This window comes from Priapulus caudatus, unplaced genomic scaffold (assembly GCF_000485595.1).
Source record: "Priapulus caudatus unplaced genomic scaffold, Priapulus_caudatus-5.0.1 Scaffold78, whole genome shotgun sequence".
NCBI classification, from domain to species: Eukaryota; Metazoa; Priapulida; class Priapulimorpha; order Priapulimorphida; family Priapulidae; genus Priapulus; species Priapulus caudatus.
In genome coordinates, this window is record NW_014577139.1 from 340,467 (window position 1) to 359,351 (window position 18,885).

General features: G+C 47.0%; 1 protein-coding gene across 2 annotated transcripts in view; it reads right to left on the reverse strand.

Annotated features, from left to right (window-relative positions):
- LOC106821590 (calcium uptake protein 3, mitochondrial-like) overlaps positions 1 to 18,885 on the reverse strand; it is a 63,237-nt gene that overhangs the window by 21,394 nt on the left and 22,958 nt on the right. For both annotated transcript variants that reach the window (XM_014826472.1, XM_014826473.1), the window contains exons 6-8: positions 12,399 to 12,461; positions 7,251 to 7,333; positions 6,629 to 6,806 (exon numbers count right to left, since the gene is read on the reverse strand). In XM_014826472.1, coding sequence (XP_014681958.1) covers positions 6,629 to 6,806; positions 7,251 to 7,333; positions 12,399 to 12,461 — 324 coding nt within the window. The remainder of the gene's footprint in view (positions 1 to 6,628; positions 6,807 to 7,250; positions 7,334 to 12,398; positions 12,462 to 18,885) is intronic.

The following is an 18,885-nucleotide window of genomic DNA, read 5'->3' on the forward strand; positions in this document are numbered from 1 at the left end:
GCCATAACACTAACCTCTATTTTTAAAAAAAAATTATTGGTAAAAATTCTTTGTTGTTATTGAATTGTTGTAAATAAATCATGTAAAATTTTCCTTAATTAAAAAGAAATAGTTAAATGGATAAAGATAGAAAATACAGAAAACAGGTAAATAATAAAAAATCTGATGGGATTCAATCCAAGGACCTTTGAGCCGTAATGCTGTGCAGTAGCGGTTGGGCCTATCGAGGCATATTGGGTTTCCAGATTATGGATGTGCCATGAATATGAGAACACTGGCATCATTGAGGCAGTTCAGGAATCCATGTTTACCCTCCCTTGGGAGTCAAAAGGTTATTAGTCCAGTTGCCAAAATGTTGATCCTGGCAATGTTAATTACTCTAAACCTTTTTCAGGAAATGTGTTCTATATAGTTAGGAGAGCTGAATTAGCTTGGTTGCTACCTGTGCATCGTTGAGCATTCTTGGAATTCAAGATGGCCGCCGCGTTCATCTTGGATTTTGGTCAATTTACAATTTGTGATCTCGATGCCCTAGAGTGTCATGCAATATCTTTTTTAGGGGTTTTCGAGGGCAGGGAGTCCATTTCTGGAGTTATTTTTTGATATTGGGGTCAAGGTCAATGTCAAAAGGAAGGTCAACGGTCAAAAAAAAGACACTTAATGTAAATTCACTGTTCATAGATAATAGATAGGCATATTTTCAACGAGAAAATGGCAAAACAGCCTTACAACAGTACACAAAAACAGTAGTTGTCACAATCCTCTATGACCTCTAGGACTCTAGCTGGTTGTGCTACCTGTGCATCGTTGAGCATTTCTTGGCATTCGAGATTTCTTGGATTTGGATTTCTTGAATTGGATTTCTCTGAATTGATTGGATTTCAGAGTGAGCGATCCGGCGGGTCAGCATACCAGCTCAGTCTGTGGTACCCTAGGCCATCGCAGTCTCATGCCTGCTGGAGAGAAGTGCTCTTCAGTCCATGTATGCCCAGGAGCATTGCAAACATTTAAGACCGCGGCCGTGCAGAAGATCATTGGTACAAGCAAACGAAACGTGATGAACTGTACACAACTTTGTCAGGCAGCTGAAATTCTAGCTCACAAGTCATGTTATGTAGTTTATACATCGAATGAGTAGAACAATAACAGAGAAGAGAAAAAGCTTCCAGGCTAACGTTTGGTGTTTCCCAAATGATGTTGAAGGACCGAATGTAAAGACTTTGAGTTCAATCGACACTGTCTGATGTGGGGAATGAGTGTAAGCCGAAATACAGTTAAAACCCACATAGGTGGGTGCAGGTCATGCAGTGTAAAAACTGTAGATAGAGGTAGTACTACACATTCAAGCAAAAGTTGGGAACATCTGTGATGAGAGACAGGACAAGTGGGATAACAAAGTAATAGCTAGACTCGGTGGGATCATTGATCTACATGCTGCTGACGCTCAGTACTATATGTCCACTGTTACATTCTTTCCGTGTTGTTCCATTGACCTTTCCCTCCATCATGGCACCTGTGGAGGAGGCGCTGAGGTCCGTCATCTCGACGATGATTGAGAACGTGACAGAGACGTGGACGACATCGCAGCTGTACTCCATGTACCTCGGCTGCCTCGGGCACTGTGTTAAGAAGACAGTTCGTGTCCAGTGGCATGGCCCACTTCGGCTGACAAGCTGCTCTTACTCCACATCGAGGGCTGTGACAGTGTAGTTGATTTAAAGCCAACCTTGGAAAGTTTATCGAATTGTCGAAATAAGCCAGAGCAAGGATGACGCGATGATCTGGAGAAGCTAGTGAGGAAGATCCGGAGCGACGGTCATGGCATACACCTAGACCTGGGAACTACAACCTCAATGACCATGCTCGTCACAAGGTCATCGAGAGCACCAGTGCAACTCTTTCTTAAACTAGTCTCTAGCCTCGTATCAGGGGGTGCCATCACCAAGCCGTCACTGACCTTGTCTCAGTGCATTCAGCAGCACATTGGCGGTGCCAACAGAAACCAGACCACGCTTGGGCTGGCTGTGAATCTACACCATAAGCATGGCAGTTCAGAGCTCATCAAAACTCTCAATGAGCACGGCATCACAGGCACCTATGACGAAGTGCTGCGCTTTCGCAGTCAGTGGCCAAGTTCGTATTGGACAACCAGTCAAATTACCAAAGAAGCCTGGCTTGAGCAGGGAGATCGGCCCTATTTTCAGTTGGGCTGACAACTACGACTTTGACACTTACGAGCCAATGGGAATGAAAACCACCCACACCATGATCATTGGAGTTCACCCAGCATCCTGCGCCAATCATCGAGACAGGAAACATTGGTGTGATGCAGCATCACGATCCCTCGAGTCAAGAAACACGAGGCATTCCTCAGCGACTCAGTAGCAATCAGGCTATACAGCTGCAGCACTACACAGGAACCTTCCAAGCTGAATCCCCTGTGATTCCAATGAAAGCTCTGTCCGCAGAAGCAGTCACAGCTTCAATCCGCTGCAGTGAGTTTCAGTCAGCAGGGAGACGCAGCCTGGCTGTCGCAAGTCCATGAGAGTGACAAGCCTGTCGAGTGGGCGGCTTCAATGCTCAGCAAAGACCGACTAGTGGCGGCTCTGCCTATAAGCCCAAGACACTGGTGTTTTGGACGATGATCGATTCACCACTGCTCACCCAGGCACCGTTCTGACTACGCTCCTGATACTCGAGAGGACTCTCAAAACTTTTGGGATGCAGTACACCCCACCTCTCTGTTGATCTCCAACTATATCAGAACTGCTGCCTAGTCCAATGGAAAGACCGTCAGCGTGCGACCAACCTTATACTTCACCCGGGTATGATGCACACTCCATGATTTCCTGGGCTGTATAGCGACACTGATGAAGGCATCTGGCCGTGGACGTTCTCATGAGCGCAGCGTTTGATGGCATGACCAGCATCATCACCGGAAGGCCTGGACAAAGGCTCTATGGGCATAGCCATTCATCATCGCCGTGTTGCTGCAGAGTTTCTACTCAAATGGTGCCAAGACATACCAAGAGCTGAGTGAACTACTGGAGACAGCCAGAAAAAAACCAACCGGGAGCTATTGTGGACTGTCTCATCAAGCGACACTGCTGGCGCTCATTTCTGCGTGGAGAGCGGAATGGTGACTTTTCTCAGCAGCACTGTCTCAAGGCAATGCTGCCGTATTTCTTCGCAGCAGGTCACCATAATTATGCCCACAATGAGCTGGTATGTGCGACAGATGGAGCACCTTCCCCAGCGTGCCCGGAGGACTACCGCAGGGCCGCACATGTCTGTCGGCATTCTGATGGCGGGACCGCAGGTGCCAGCAGATCATGTCGTTCGCGAACAACATATATCAAGCGAGGGAAGGGGGCTTGGAGGTATGAAGGGCATATCGACAAGCGCCGAGCAAGTGGCTGTGTGGGTCACAGTCGTGTGTGTGCCCACCCGACATCGCATGGAAGATATGTACAGTGAAGCTGGGGTGATGAGAGAGCCACATCGTCGAGTGGAATGGAGAGGAGAAGAACAAGCACAAGGAGGAAGGAGAGGGAGAAGACTGGATGAGGTCGATCGGAGGAGATCGCAGCAGAGCTGGAGATGTACACTCACCCCTCAACGAGCAGCATCCAGGTCCTCTATAACATCTGCAATGGTCAAGTGGCGCCCGACACAGTGAATGTTCAGGATGCCACTGACTATCGGGAGTGAGCAAAGCAAGCAGTCTCTGCTTCACTAAGAGTGACTTCCACAAAACCATAAAGAAAATCGTCAGATCAATGGAGGCACTCCAGAAGGCAGTCACTGTCAAGGGAAGGCCATCTACGACATCGAGAACCTGTTTAGTCGGCTGTGGTCTTGGCGGGGTCTTCAACAATCTTCCAGTTTGAACTGAGTCCAGTCCAACATCACTGATGATGAGTATGGATGTTTGAGAAGGCACAAGGCCGTGCTCGTCAAGTGTCTCGGTGTTTCTGTCAAGACTCCACCTGCTCCAGACGTGGTGTTGGTTGATGCCGGTCAGCTGCTGTACCACGTTGTGTGGTCCAGTCGCTGGGACCGCAGGAGATCTGGCTGCAACTTTGGTGCTCGACTGGCCCACTACCCCCCTGGCTCAAAGAAAATAGTCCTGTTCGACAGGTATGACCAAGAGCTCCTAAGCGCAAAGGAGCATGAGCAGATGAGAAGAGGAAGAGCCAGGAAGTGCGGGCTAACCCCAAACACACCCCTTCCATGCGACAAGCTATACTTCACAATGCCACGAACAAGAGTCTGCTCAACAACATCCTATGCGGGCTACTCCCTTCCACACAACATCCAGCTTGTCAACAAGCTGGACGTGTGTCGTCACCCATGCTGCAGCAGACATCACTCTCTGCAGCTACATCTGAGCCGCGGCAGTACTGAAGATGCCCAGACAATCCGCATCCTCAGTGATGACACAGACGTCTTCGTCCTCCTGGTGTACTGTACATCAAGGATGCGGGGTCATTGCCAAGATTCAATGGAAAGTGGAATGGTGATGTCCTGGATATCAACAAAACTGTTGAGCGGTTAGGCCCAGAAAGTGCAGCCAGCTTCTCGGTGTCCATGCGCTGTCAGGCTGCGATCGGGTCGTCCCCTTCGGAAAAGGAAACAGTCAGCACTCAAGCTCCTGGAGATTGATATACCAGGTCTGGATCGAGTGCTTGGAGAGCTTGGCGGCGACCCTGCCTCAACTTCAAAGCGACAGCAGACAGCTTCTTCTTCCTCTCTACGGACAGAAAGAGTTGTACAACAATGAATGATGCACGTACTCGCCTCTACCGCAGCCATATAGAAGCCGCCACAACTGAAAGAAACTGCCACCGACTGACGTCAACCTGCAGCTGCATGTGCTCCGAAACTCACCTTCAGATGCTACTGTGGAAGGCAGCGAACCAACGTGACCCACCTGAAGAAGCTCTACATATTACCAACTTTTTGTGGAGTATCAAAGGCCTCCACCATCACACACGACCATCTCAACACCGCCAGTTGCTCCCAAGCGCTCTCTGGATGTAGTGAGCTGCATGCTGCGCGCAGAGGGCAAGGCATAGCACGGGAAGCGTTGCAAGCTGCACGTGTCAGGCTTTTCATGCACAGACTGATTGCAAGTGTGAGGGAGGAGTCGCCTGTTGTAGTCAATTCACGAAAATCAGATGGACACCAAAGACATGAGAGGAGCTAGGTGTAGATGACGACAATGACAATGATGGTGATGCGGAGATTGAGGAGTAATGAGGATGAGGAGTCATAGAGGATTGTGCGAGAAACTACTGCAACTACTTTATTGTGTACTGTTTAAGGCTGTTTGCTATTTCTCGTTAGAATATGCTATCTACTATCTCATGAACAGTGAATTTACATTAAAGTGTCTTATTTTGACCGTTGACCTTCATTTTGGACCTTGACCTTGACCCCATATCCAAAAGTATAACTCCAGAAATGGACTCCTGCCTTCGAAACTCCCTAAAAGAGGTATTGCATGACACTCTAGGCATCGAGATCACAAATTGTAAATTGACCAAAATCGAAGATGAACGGCGGCGGCCATCTTTGAATTCAAGAAATGCCTCACAATGCACAGGTAGCAACCAAGCTAAATCAGCTCTCCTAACTCTATAGAACACATTTCATGAAAAAGTTTGTAATAACATTGCAGGGTCCCATATAGGACATATAGGGCCGGCAAACCGACTGTATCAGACACTCTACTTTTCGCACGTCGTGGAAAGCACATTTCATGGTCCTTCAATAAAGCCATTAAAAATGGTAGGTCACCGCTGAAACAAAAAAGTTTTTCATCGCTCCGTCAGACAGTGTCCTCAGAAAATGTCTAAATCTGCCCTGTGCCACCATTGACTTTGACCTTTGACCGTGACCTCCAATTCGGCACACTGATGGCTTTTCTACCATGATGTTACTACACCGACTATCACGAGCCTAGGTCAAGCCGTTCACGATTTGTGCCGCAATTCTGCATTTCCTCCCTATACCTAAGTTAAGGAGGATGTTCCCCCTTCTTTTACCTCTTGACCTTTGACCTTTGACCCAGTTTCGACATCCCAACTCGTTTTCGGATTACCCCCCCCCCCCACGTCCCAAATATTCGTGACCGTACGTCGAGCGGTTAAGATTTTGCTGCCAATCGTTGACGGACGGCACGCACGCACGCACGCACGCATGCTCATGCGATTCTACAAGCTGCATCTGACTACTACATACGTCAGATGAGCTAAAAACCCACTTCTTTACTTCACTTGTGGCAGGGGCACGCCACAGGTGATTCTTCAGCTGCACGAAACCGATCAAGGCAACATGCTGCCTGGTCATGTCTGTGAAGAAAGGGGTGGAGGGATGCGGAGGGAGGGAGGGATGAGGAGGAAGGTAGGAAGGGCTTAGTTCACACAGCTAATGCAAGCAGTCAAGCTGTTTCCTTAATATCCTCAAGGTTAGACCCTGAGAGGAGATGCCTAGATTCTGCGAAAAACATAGCATAGGCTTAGCGCACACACACAGTCAAAGATGCCATTAGATAAGAGACTGCTGTCTAACTTGGCTTCTGGTATGTTATGCCTACTAGCTGAAGTAACGAGGTGACTGGTACCTTCTCTTCTGGGATGCGCTCCTTCATTCGTTCCAGGTAGTCCTCCTGCTCGTGGATGCGCACCTTTGTGTAGCGCAGCAGGATCTTTGCAAAGTCCACCTCAGCTATGGTGAGCATGCCGTGAGAGAACTCAGTAAACTCTAACTCCAGCACCTCAGACTGCAAACTGTCCATGAACCTGCATCGAGAGAGTGGCCGAACGATGAACGTGAGGTCACAAGCACAGATGCTCCACACACCGATGCAGGCGGTTGCAAGAAAGAACGATGGAAACATGACGAGACTTCCGGCAGCTATCTGCCATCCAGAGCACTGTCGCTTGCTGAAGGTCATGAAGGAGACTCAAGGTCACGAATATAGCCTCTATCGCATATTCATGTTGAACAACGAGAACATATAGTCATATAGGGTCCAAGGGTCAACAAATATCAAGCACTCACTGAATATAAGCAGTCACTGACAAGGTTTGGCAGAAAACTGTAGTTAATTTATTAGTTTTGATAGGCATACGCAAGTGGCTTTACGCAGAACAGTAACCTACTGTGAGATAACTGTCATCTATGACATGATACACTCAAAATGTGACTACAACACAAGACTTCACAAAAATGTGTTAACACACCTGTGGAAGTCCTCGTACTTTAGGACGTCTCTTCCACGTTGCCCAAACAGGTGCACAAGTAGAGACGTGTCTGTAGTCAAACTCTGCAAAGCAAGGCATGTGTGTGACGCCAACACATATATATTGAGCTCTTCCATGGATTTTATGTTTTCGAATTTCTGTGCGCCCTATACATATATATATATATGTTATTATGACCATTAATGACATTAAAGTTGGGAACACTCCTAATGGAGTATCACCCGCCTAACTGACTGCTCCTCATCAAACTGCATACAACATCTTTCCAAAAAATTTGAGTCAGTGAAATCCGCGTGAGTCAGAACTCCAGTTGCACCCGCCTCCACAACCACTGGCACTCACGCCCTTCACACGCCCACACAAGTCAATTATATGCAAGACTGGTTAGCATCATTACCTAACCGCAAATGTGCCATAAGATTCCGGTGATAATGAACCAAGAACGGATGCCGGGAGGGGGGAGGCTCGAAAGAGGGGCACCCGCGTTGTTTATGCTCACGACGTACGTAGGGAAAGCTGTCAGAAGGAAGTGGGTGTCCCGATCCAGTCTTTTTGCAGTTCAAGAACAAGAGCCGCAGAGCGTCTGGGCTCATCTGAGGTCTGTTGCTACGGTTATAAACGTAACATTTAAGTCGTGCGTAGTGACACCTTTGTTAGGCGCAGATATGCAGATACGCAGTTGCGTACACATCATTTCAGCTAGCTCTAGAACTATAGCCCTCCGCTCCGCCGCAGGGCTATAGAACATACTATGGCAATTTCCAGATAGTAAGCAAAGACAACTTTTTGCGCTTAATAACTTCTTCGGTACGCCAAATAAAGCACATTCTCTGTCGCACAAATGTTTTAAGTTACTGCAAACACTAAAATTAAACTGCACGGTTAAATGTTGTACTTGGTATATTACTCGTCGACGAAGGTTATTTACCAACTTGTAACTGCCATTTTTCGCTAGTCGCGCTAGTGAGCGGGCACAATGTATTTCCAAGTGGAGGGGTGGGCAGGTTGCACGCGGTTGCAAACCGTCATTTTTCGTTGTGCAGCACTAGCGCGGTTTGCAACCGCGTGCGACCTGCCCACCCCTCCACTTGGAAATACATTGTGCCCGCTCACTAGCGCCGGAACCGCGCTAGTGCCGCGCAACGAAAAATGGCTGTGGCAAGTTGTAAAATAATCTTCGTCGACGAGTAATATAGCAAGTACAACATTTAACCGTTAGTTTGCAGTTTAATTTTAGTGTTTGCAGTAACTTAAGACATTTGTGCGACAGAGAATGTGCTTTATTTGGCGTACCGAAGAAGTTATTAAGCGCAAAAAGTTGTCTTTGCTTACTACCTGGAAATTGCCATAGTATGTTCTATAGCCCTGCGGCGGAGCGGATGGCTATAGTTCTAGAGCTACATTTCAGCAACCTTCTGCATTCTGCATACCTCCCAAATCCCATTGGTTGATACAAATCGCGTGCCTGAAACTCCTGTTTTGTGGTGCATTGTGACCCTAGCTCTAACACTAACCCTATAAAAAAAAAATTCTTTGTTGTTATGAAATTGTTGTAAATAAATCATGTAAATATTTTCCTTAATTAAAAAGAAATAGTTAAATGGATAAAGATAGAAAAATACAGAAAACAGGTATATAATAAAAAATCTGATGGGATTCGATCCAAGGACCTTTGAGCCGTAATGCTGTGCAGTAGCGGTTGGGCTATCGAGGCATATTGGGTTTCCAGATTATGGATGTGCCATGAATATGAGAACACTGTGACATCATTGAGGCAGTTCAGGAATCCATGTTTAACCCTCCACTTGAGGGTCAAAAGGTTATTAGTCCAGTTGCCAAAATGTTGATCCTGCAATGTTAATTACTCTAAACTTTTTTCATGGAAATGTGTTCTATATAGTTAGGAGAGCTGAATTAGCTTGGTTGCTACCTGTGCATCGTTGAGCATTTCTTGGAATTCAAGATGGCCGCCGCCGTTCATCTTGGATTTTGGTCAATTTACAATTTGAGATCTCGATGCCCTAGAGTGTCATGCAATATCTTTTTTTGGGGGTTTTCGAGGGCAGGGAGTCCATTTCTGGAGTTATTTTTTGGATATGGGGTCAAGGTCAATGTCAAAAGGAAGGTCAACGGTCAAAATAAGACACTTTAATGTAAATTCACTGTTCATAGATAATAGATAGGCATATTTCAACGAGAAAATGGCAAACAGCCTTAAACAGTACACAATAAACAGTAGTTGTCACAATCCTCTATGACTCTAGGACTCTAGCTTGGTTGCTACCTGTGCATCGTTGAGCATTTCTTGGCATTCGAGATTTCTTGGAATTTGGATTTCTTGGAATTGGATTTCTTGGAATTGGATTGGAATTTCAGAGTGAGCCGATCCGGCGTGGTCAGCATACCAGCATCAGTCCTGCGGTACCCTAGGCCATCGCAGTCATCATGCCTGCTGGAGAGAAGTGCCTCTTCAGTCCATGTAATGCCCAGGGAGCATTGCAAACATTTAAGACCGCGGCCGTGCAGAAGATCATTGGTACAAGCAAAACGAAACGTGATGAACTGTACACAACTTTGTCAGGCAGTGAAATTCTAGCTCACAAGTCATGTTACTGTAGTTATACATCAATGAGTAGAAACAATAAACAGAGAAAGAGAAAAGCTTCCCAGGCTAACGTTGGTGTTTCCAAAATGATGTTGAAGACCGAATGTAAAGACTTTGAGTTCAATCGACACTGTCTGATGTGTGGGAATGAGTGTAAGCCGAAATACAGTAAAAACCCACATAGGTGGGTGCAGGTCATGCAGTGTAAAACTGTAGATAGATGTAGTACTACACATTCAAGCAAAAGTTGGAGAACATCTGTGATGAGAGAAAGGACAAGTGGGCTAACGAAGTAATAGCTAGACTCGGTGGGATCATTGATCTACATGCTGCTGACGCTCAGTACTATGTCCACTGTTACAATTCTTTCCGTGTTGTTCCATTGACCCTTCCCTCCATCATGGCGCCTGTGGAGGAGGCGCTGAGGTCCGTCATCTCGACGATGATTGAGAACGTGACAGAGACGTGGACGACATCGCAGCTGTACTCCATGTACCTCGCTGCCTCGGGCACATATATATATACACACCCACCTCTACACCTTCGTCTACATAATACACACATTGGACTAACAGTGCAGGTAGGTTAGATGCAATGCTATTATTTGTGGACACCATATTCACAAGATAACATTCGCTACAGTTTTATCAGTTTTCCTAACAGTTGTAGACATAACATGCTAAAACCAATGCACTCCTAGGATAAACACATTTGAGTTATTTTTTTGGCCGACTCTCATATTGGAAGTCGAAACAGGTGGCAGTTTTCAAGCGAGATTCAATCTTGATCGCCAAAGCACAGACAGCTACCACTCGTCCCTGGACACACAGGCGGAAAACCATGGTGCCCGGGGAACGGGAAGCAAATGCTGGTCCCTGGATCAAGAAGATCCGAGATCTATGGGACGCAAGAACCGAAGCGTGTTCGCTTCTACGGGCATGGACACAAACTCACGCTCTTGTCCTGAATATGCAACTGCCTAAGCCGCTCTTGATCCTTGCCAGCCAGCATTATGGATTTCACCTAGTGAACGTGTGTGAAACTGTGAGAACACTCTGAGAAACTAAGAACATGTTAAGGAGGCTGTGGTTGCGGGGACGAACGTACGCGCACTCACACACACTGGTGGGCACGCACGCGCGTACACAGACATACATATATACAGGGGCACATTCACACGCACGTTTGCGCAAACGTGCGCACGAACGCACGCACACACACACATGCACGCAAACGCGTACACACATTTGTATCTGTGACGCAGTTTACACAAGTACGCAATGGAAAAATACGAAATGTGTGCGACCGACGTTTGTCAGCCATACATCACGCATCTCTCACGAAGCCATCTCCGCACCATGTTCTATTCTCTTGCCATTCCTCTTCAACTAGCCTCCTCATTCCCACTGCTACGCATCTTCTCCCACAGTCGTACCTACACTCTCCCTTCTTAAGACTGCGTCTTCGTCATCTAGCTGTAATTTTACTCCGACCACCTATCCGCCCACTTGTTCATTTTTGCCGGTATTTTCAGTGCTGGAAATTTGTTTCTGTCCCTAACTACCGAAACATAAAACCCCCACCACGGAAGAACCTGGCAAACCCAACATGTAAAGCTTTTCATACCCACAGCATACAAAAGGCTCCAAACAGACGCAATATATCAGGGGAAATGTTTTCTACATATTGGAAAAGAGGGGGGTATAACGGACAGAAAGAGCGAGAAACTGTAAATTCCAATATGGGGAAGGGACTTTCTAACGATGAAGCAAGACTTATGTGTCGCTGACCAGAGAATAGAAAGACACTGGCGAGCTCGCGATGAAGGAGTTAAGCAATTAGAGATGAACCATTACAGACGAGATGGACAGACCATCATAATAGACAACTGGCTACAAGAAACAAAGCGCACAGTGGCTACACATCGACTTCAAAGTGGACAGTGGCTACAGCAGATTGGCACTACGTTACTGTCCCCACGATGACGGACTCACTGTCTGCTGCTGCTGTAACTTGTTGCGACCGATGGTAAGATGCATGACCTGTGTGGAGCAACAGCAGAACGACGAGACACGCCACATAAGCATCAGCGACGACTGTATGTGCCGTAGTTGTACATACCCTAGCCCCACAAACACATTACTAACGCACGCTCACACTCCGGCTTTACCCTGTCCACACACAGTCATCGTTACCCATGTACCTACCTAGACGGCCACTCGGTCACATCTCTTTCTCTTTCGCATTCTCTCACTGTCCTCACTCACAACTACCGCGTGATGGGAGAAGAGCAAGGTCAAGTATACACTGATTTTTGCTCTGCAAATACAGTAAAGCTTCATTCCTTACTAACTTGGTTTTGCTTCTTTTCTAACATGAAGTTGTTTGACTCTTTTTCAAAAACCTTATGGCATCGGCTACAAGAAAGTGTATCTACTAAATCTTCAAACCATGAATCATCACCACAATCTCTCTTCCACCATATGCCCTTGATACTCCTTGCCCGCCCCCACAACCCACACCTTTTCATCTTCTTCTGCAGCCTCTGGCTTGGTGCGCCGTGCCTGGCTGAATATCTGTTCCAGCTGCCATAACAGATAAGATCGCAATTAGTTACATCCTCAATTATCGGGCAATTACCAATAAACAATGTTTTACTTTGCTCAATTCTCATGTCGTCAATTTCAATCTAAAAAAATCGAGAATAGAAAATCGTAGCGTATCGAAATAGACAACGTTAAATCGTTTTAAGCAAACGCTACCGACACGTCTTTCTAGAGATTCACCTTTATAACTGCAAATGCCGAAATGAAATATTTGGTGTGGCAGAGCACTCAGTAGTTAACATTAACGTTAATGGCAGTCAGTTAAACACATCACTAGATCACACAGGTGAATGCACGTTAAGAAATATCGAAATTACACATACTATAACAATTGCTACAACAATACGTTCGTTATTACTGTAGCAACGAAAGAGGGACAGCGATACTACTGTCAACAAACACGGGGTTAGTGTGCACTACTAAGATCATTGAAAGAGCCCAGCAAAACACACCAACTACAAGCACGACAGCACTTCTTTGACATTACCTCCACCGCTGGACAGTAGACATTAGCGTTAGTATGTACACGTACAGATATTATGACACTAGCCCGAAAACTCCAGCAGTCGCACGCAGGCACCACTGCTGTATGCAGTAGACATCTTGAAAGCAGTCGTGTAATCATCACACATACCCTCGACCTTATGCAACTCGCGCAATTTTTATACCTATATGGGGGTAATATATCATCAGATATTAAAAACTATAAATAGCAGATTTACTGACTTGAAGCAATCCCCGCGTCTGGATATAGATTTAGTGACGTGAGAAATAACGATCTCTTGAGGGCGGGCTGATAGCCGACTCCTTCATAGGGAAATGGTGGTAGAACACACAATCTACCATAGCAACGTTACGGACATCCAACTAGAGAACAGCACCGAAATGCCGTACATCTAACAGAAATCTCAAGCCTAAGAATTGTGTGTCAGCTTATGCTAGTTTTATCTTGGCAGCGCTATAATATACACCATCTACCAGATAGAGGTGAAGGTGATGATGAGGAGCTTGCAAGCTCATGTTGAAATATCTGCTACCAATGTACCATCTTTAAATTATTAAATAAATAATAAATAATATATGATCAACAAATTAAGCTCCATGAGCTGTAAGTCACTCTACTCAGTCTACTGTTCTATTTTTATTTTCACTCCGAATTTGCACCTTCAATAAATTAGCAGTCGAAACACGGCACGCGTAACAAATATTAGATTCTATGTAAGTGACAAGCTATTAACTCGCTAAACTATACAAAACCATCACATACCTACAACAGAAACCATATATATATATATAATATATAATATATATATATATATATATATATATATATATATATATATATATACACACCCACCTCTACACCTTCGTTCTACATAATCACACACATTTGGACTAACAGTGCAGGCCAGGTTTAGATGCAATGCCTATTATTTAGTGGACACCATATTCACAAGATAACATTCGCACTACAGTTTTATCAGTTTTCCTAACAGTGTTAGACATAACATGCTAAAAACCAATGCCACTCCGAGGATAAACACATTGAGTTATTTTTTTTGCCGACTCTCTAATATTGGAAGTCGAAAACAGGTGCAGTTTTTCAAGCGAGATTCAATCTCGATCGCCCCAAAGCACAGACAGCTACACTCGTCCCTGCGACACCACATGGCGGAAAACCATGGTCCCCGGGGAACACGGGAAGCCAATGCCTGCGTCCCTGGATCAAGAAGATCCGAGATCTATGGCGACGCCTAAGAACCGCAAGACGTGTTCGCATTCTACGGGCTTGTGACCACAAACTCACGCTTCTTGTCCTGAATATGCAACTGCCTAAGCCGCTCTGTGATCCTTAGCCAGCCAGCATTTATGATTTCACCTAAGTGAACGTGTGTTGAAACTGTGAGAACACTGAGAAACTAAGAACATGTTAAGGAGGCTGTGGTTGCGCGGGACGAACGTACGCGCACTCACACACCACTGTGCGGGCACGCACGCGCGTACACAGACATTACATTATATACAGGGCACATTCACACGCACGTTTGCGCAAACGTGCGCACGAACGGCACGCCACACACACACATGCACGCAAAACGCGTACACACATTTGTATCTTGCTGACGCAGTTTTACACAAGTACGCAATGAGAAAAAACGAAATGTGTGCGCGACCGACGTTTTGTCAGCCATACATCACGCATCTCTCACGAAGCCATCTCGCACCATGTTCTATTCTCTTGCCATTCCTTCCTTCAACTAGCCGTCCTCATTCCCACTGCTACGCATCTTCTCCCACAGTCGTACCTACAATCTCCCTTCTTAAGACTGCGTCTTCGTCATCTAGCTGCTAATTTTACTCCGACCACCTTATCCCGCCCACTTGTTCATTTTTGCCGGTATTTTCAGTGCTGGAAATTTGTTTCTGTCCCTAACTACCGAAACATAAAACCCCCACCACGAAGAACCTGCGGCAAACCCAACATGTAAAAGCTTTTCATACCCACAGCATACAAAAGGCTCCAAAACAGACCGCAATATATCAGGGGAAATGTTTTCTACATATTGGGAAAAGAGGGGGGTTATAACGGACAGAAAGAGCGAGAAACTGTAAATTCCAATATGGCGGAAGGGACTTTCTAACGATGAAGCAAAGACTTATGTGTCGCTGACCAGAGAATAGAAAGACACTGGCGGAGCTCGCGATGAAGGAGTCTTAAGCAATTAGAGATGAACCATTACAGACGAGATGGACAGACCATCATAATAGACAACTGGCTACAAGAAACAAAGCGCCCACAGTGGCTTACACATCGACTTCAAAGTGGACAGGTGGCTACAGCCAGATTGGCACTACGTTACTGTCCCCCACGATGACGGACTCACTGTCTGCTGCTGCTGTAACTCTGCTTGCGACACGATGGTAAAGATGCATCATGACCTGTGTGGAGCAACAGCCAGAACGACGAGCACACGCCACATAAGCATCAGCGACGACTGTATGTGCCGTAGTTGTACATACCCTAGCCCCACATACACATTACTAACGCACGCTCACACTCCGGCTTTACCCTGTCCACACACAGTCATCGTTACCCATGTACCTACCTAGACGGCCACTCGGTCACTTACTGCACCCTCACATCCACACGCACACGCACACACATGCACGCGCGCACGCGCACACGCGCACACACACACACATACGCGCACACGCACACACGCCACGCACGCACGCACGCACCACGCACACGCACACACCACACACACACACACACACACACACACACACACACACACACACCGCGCCGCGCGCCGCGCGCGCACACACACACGAATACACGTCTTCCCATCTCTATACATTCTCTTATTCGATCCTACCCACTCATTATCCCCCGACCACCATCCACCATATTGAAACCGCAACTTCTTCCATGCACACATCGTCTCATATCCGCTACCCAAGCACCCCCATGACAACGGCTTACTGTAATGCTACTGTACTGTACTGTAATTCTGTATTACATTACCACCATCCACTATCTCGCAACTTCAAGCTCTTCAACACACTTCACATACCACGCCCCTGCTACAACTTCTATACAATCAAGACAATACACCTAAACGTTACCAGCCACCCCAGCTATCACTACTGGCAGATAGCAGAGCTTCCAACATTATAGTGCTACTCAGTGAAACGTGAACGCTCGTGAGTGTGTAGACATATGTAACACATGCCCACCCTAAAGTTTATAGAAGCAGACATTGACACCGGCACCGATTTTCTAAATGCCTTAAAAGTTGCCACACTTTGGTTACGCACGCACGCATGCCATGCACGAACGCACACGACGTGCCACGCTTTACGCACCCACTCCACACACACACACGCACGCACTGCACGCACGCACGCACGCACGCACGCACGCCGCACGCACGCACGCGACGCACCGCACGCACGACCGCCAACGCACGGCACGCACAGCCGCCGCCGGACACCCCGCGTACGCACCAAGACATTGCATGGCAAAAGGTCCTAACTAGGACTAGAATGGGCACTTCACGGGAGTGGCATAGGCTCCGCCGAGAAGGACGGCATGTAACCATGGTATTGTGCTCGTACGGCGGTGGCGGCTTGCTTGCTTGAACTCGCCACTCACTGGTGGCTGCTGCTGCCTGACTCAGCCACAACTACGCCTGGGACTCGGACGCGCTATGGCATTCCGGCCAGTCACTGGTGGCTGTTGGCCCTGGCTCGCCACCTCGCGGGTCGAAACCCCTCGACGCGCTATCGATTTTTCGCCGCTCACTGGTGGCTTGCTGCTGCTCCAGCCACTCGCGACTCGACGCGCTATCGAATCGCGCGGGTGGGCTACACCACACACAACACACGAACCACACCACAACAGTGGAGGCTCGCGAATTGCATTGAGCTCCAGTTTCAACGCCGGAGCTGCAGCTTATTAATAACTACGCACGCAACGCATGGCTACGGTCACACTAAACTCACACACACACACAAACCAGCGCGTCACACTTACACACACACACGCGCGCGCCGCTAAAGTTAAACAGCGTAAGCACATCAGTGCCACATCACCTCGAGACCTGCTAAAACCAAGATTATAAAAGTACATTTGAGATCATTTATGCGTCCAAAATATATATCAAAAACCCGAAAAAAATGCCACTTAAAAAACGAAATAAGAACACGTTAAAAGTGTGAAATTTCTACGAAACAAAAAGTGTGTAGTCCTCATTGCTTGCGGACCGGAATATTAATCGACATATATTAGTCATGACCTATCTCACACTCCATGTTCAATTGTCATGACAAGATTGATAACAGACTAGACGGCACATACTGATCATGATCAACGTGACTGGTATGAGGCATATAACAGCTGCTACCTGACACGTGAAATTCATCTGCAGCTAGAACACAACCACAATCCTCACTCTAGGTACTTGTATTCAGCGCATTGTACGTGGTCTTACCGGAAAGCACTCTATTCGTATCTGGCTTATCATGAGTGGTGCGTGGCGTTCTCGCGGAGCATAAGCCAGCTCAGAGCGCCCTCGTGACCGAGCTGTGGGTGCAAACCAGTAGATAATTAGAAGTATACGAGATATCGAGCTGCTATGAGCCCGCTTGCGTATGACTCACTCCGCCCTGCCCCGGTGTTAAAATCGCGTGTGTGTTATGCCCCGATAATGAATAGTTTTATATAGCTCATGGTCGCCTCAGCCTACATCTGGCCCGGTTGCCGCAATGGTGGGGTCAAACAAGGACGTATGCACGCGGCTATGCCGGACTAACGCGGACACGCGGTGGTAAAGAACTCCGCCGCGCGTGCTCGCCAGCAACGGAGTGTGTATGCGCCAAAGGGATCTGGCCTTCTGTGAGGCTCAGGCCGCAGCCGCGCGCTTGAACGTTGGGCTGTCCATGTTTTAGTGTGCTGGCCGTGTGGGCACGCCGACTGAATTTCAACCCATAGCCTTCATCGACGCCCCGTTCCAACTAGAAGAACACCCTCGGCTCCTCAATCGTTTCCTGTTGTCCCGTGGCAAGCCGGCGCGCCGCCGCAGCAGCCAAGGACGAACGCCGAAACGTGAGTAGTGCCGAGTGGCCTCCGTGACGTGGGCGACAAAACCCCCGGGAAGTGTACAAAAGCATGTATAAACGAACATAAGGCCAATAATTATAACACGGCTTACTGGTGGCCACAATCTTCAGCGACGTCGCCCGGACTGGTTGGGCCTTTTTATCTGCAGTGGAATCAGCCAGTATAGCTGACGAACAGGACCCAGCTGACATCGGAAATAAGAAGTGCAATTTTAGTCAATCATTATAAACTATCACCAAATCACCACACACACACACCACAACACCCACCGTAATACGCGCACATGCACACACCATCCCCCATAACGACCACTAACCCAAACCACACATAGAACCTCCACACCTATAATCTACTGACGCTACCATTAGATCAACAAATCACACAACACAATAAAAATACCCACACGACTAACACAACGCATCACCCGACAAAAGATCAGATGTTATTGCAAGATCAACAGACAACAACTACAACCGCCGACAACGACCAAAATAAACAATAACAGTACGCAACATAAGCCCGTAATACGGCACACTCATAGCCACCGACTGACATAATGCCATTGATATTTATAAGTAGAACACAAGCCCGCGTATCTACGCCAGAACAACAATCACAAGACGTGGGGAATAATAATTTTACATTACGGGACTGTGCACTAAAGTAATAGCCGATACAGTCACACACTCATGTAGAATTTTAAATAGCAAGATCTATCATTCTCCAGCCTTGAAATTTAGCTTGATAGAAGCATACCATTTCTCACATCCCTCCAGT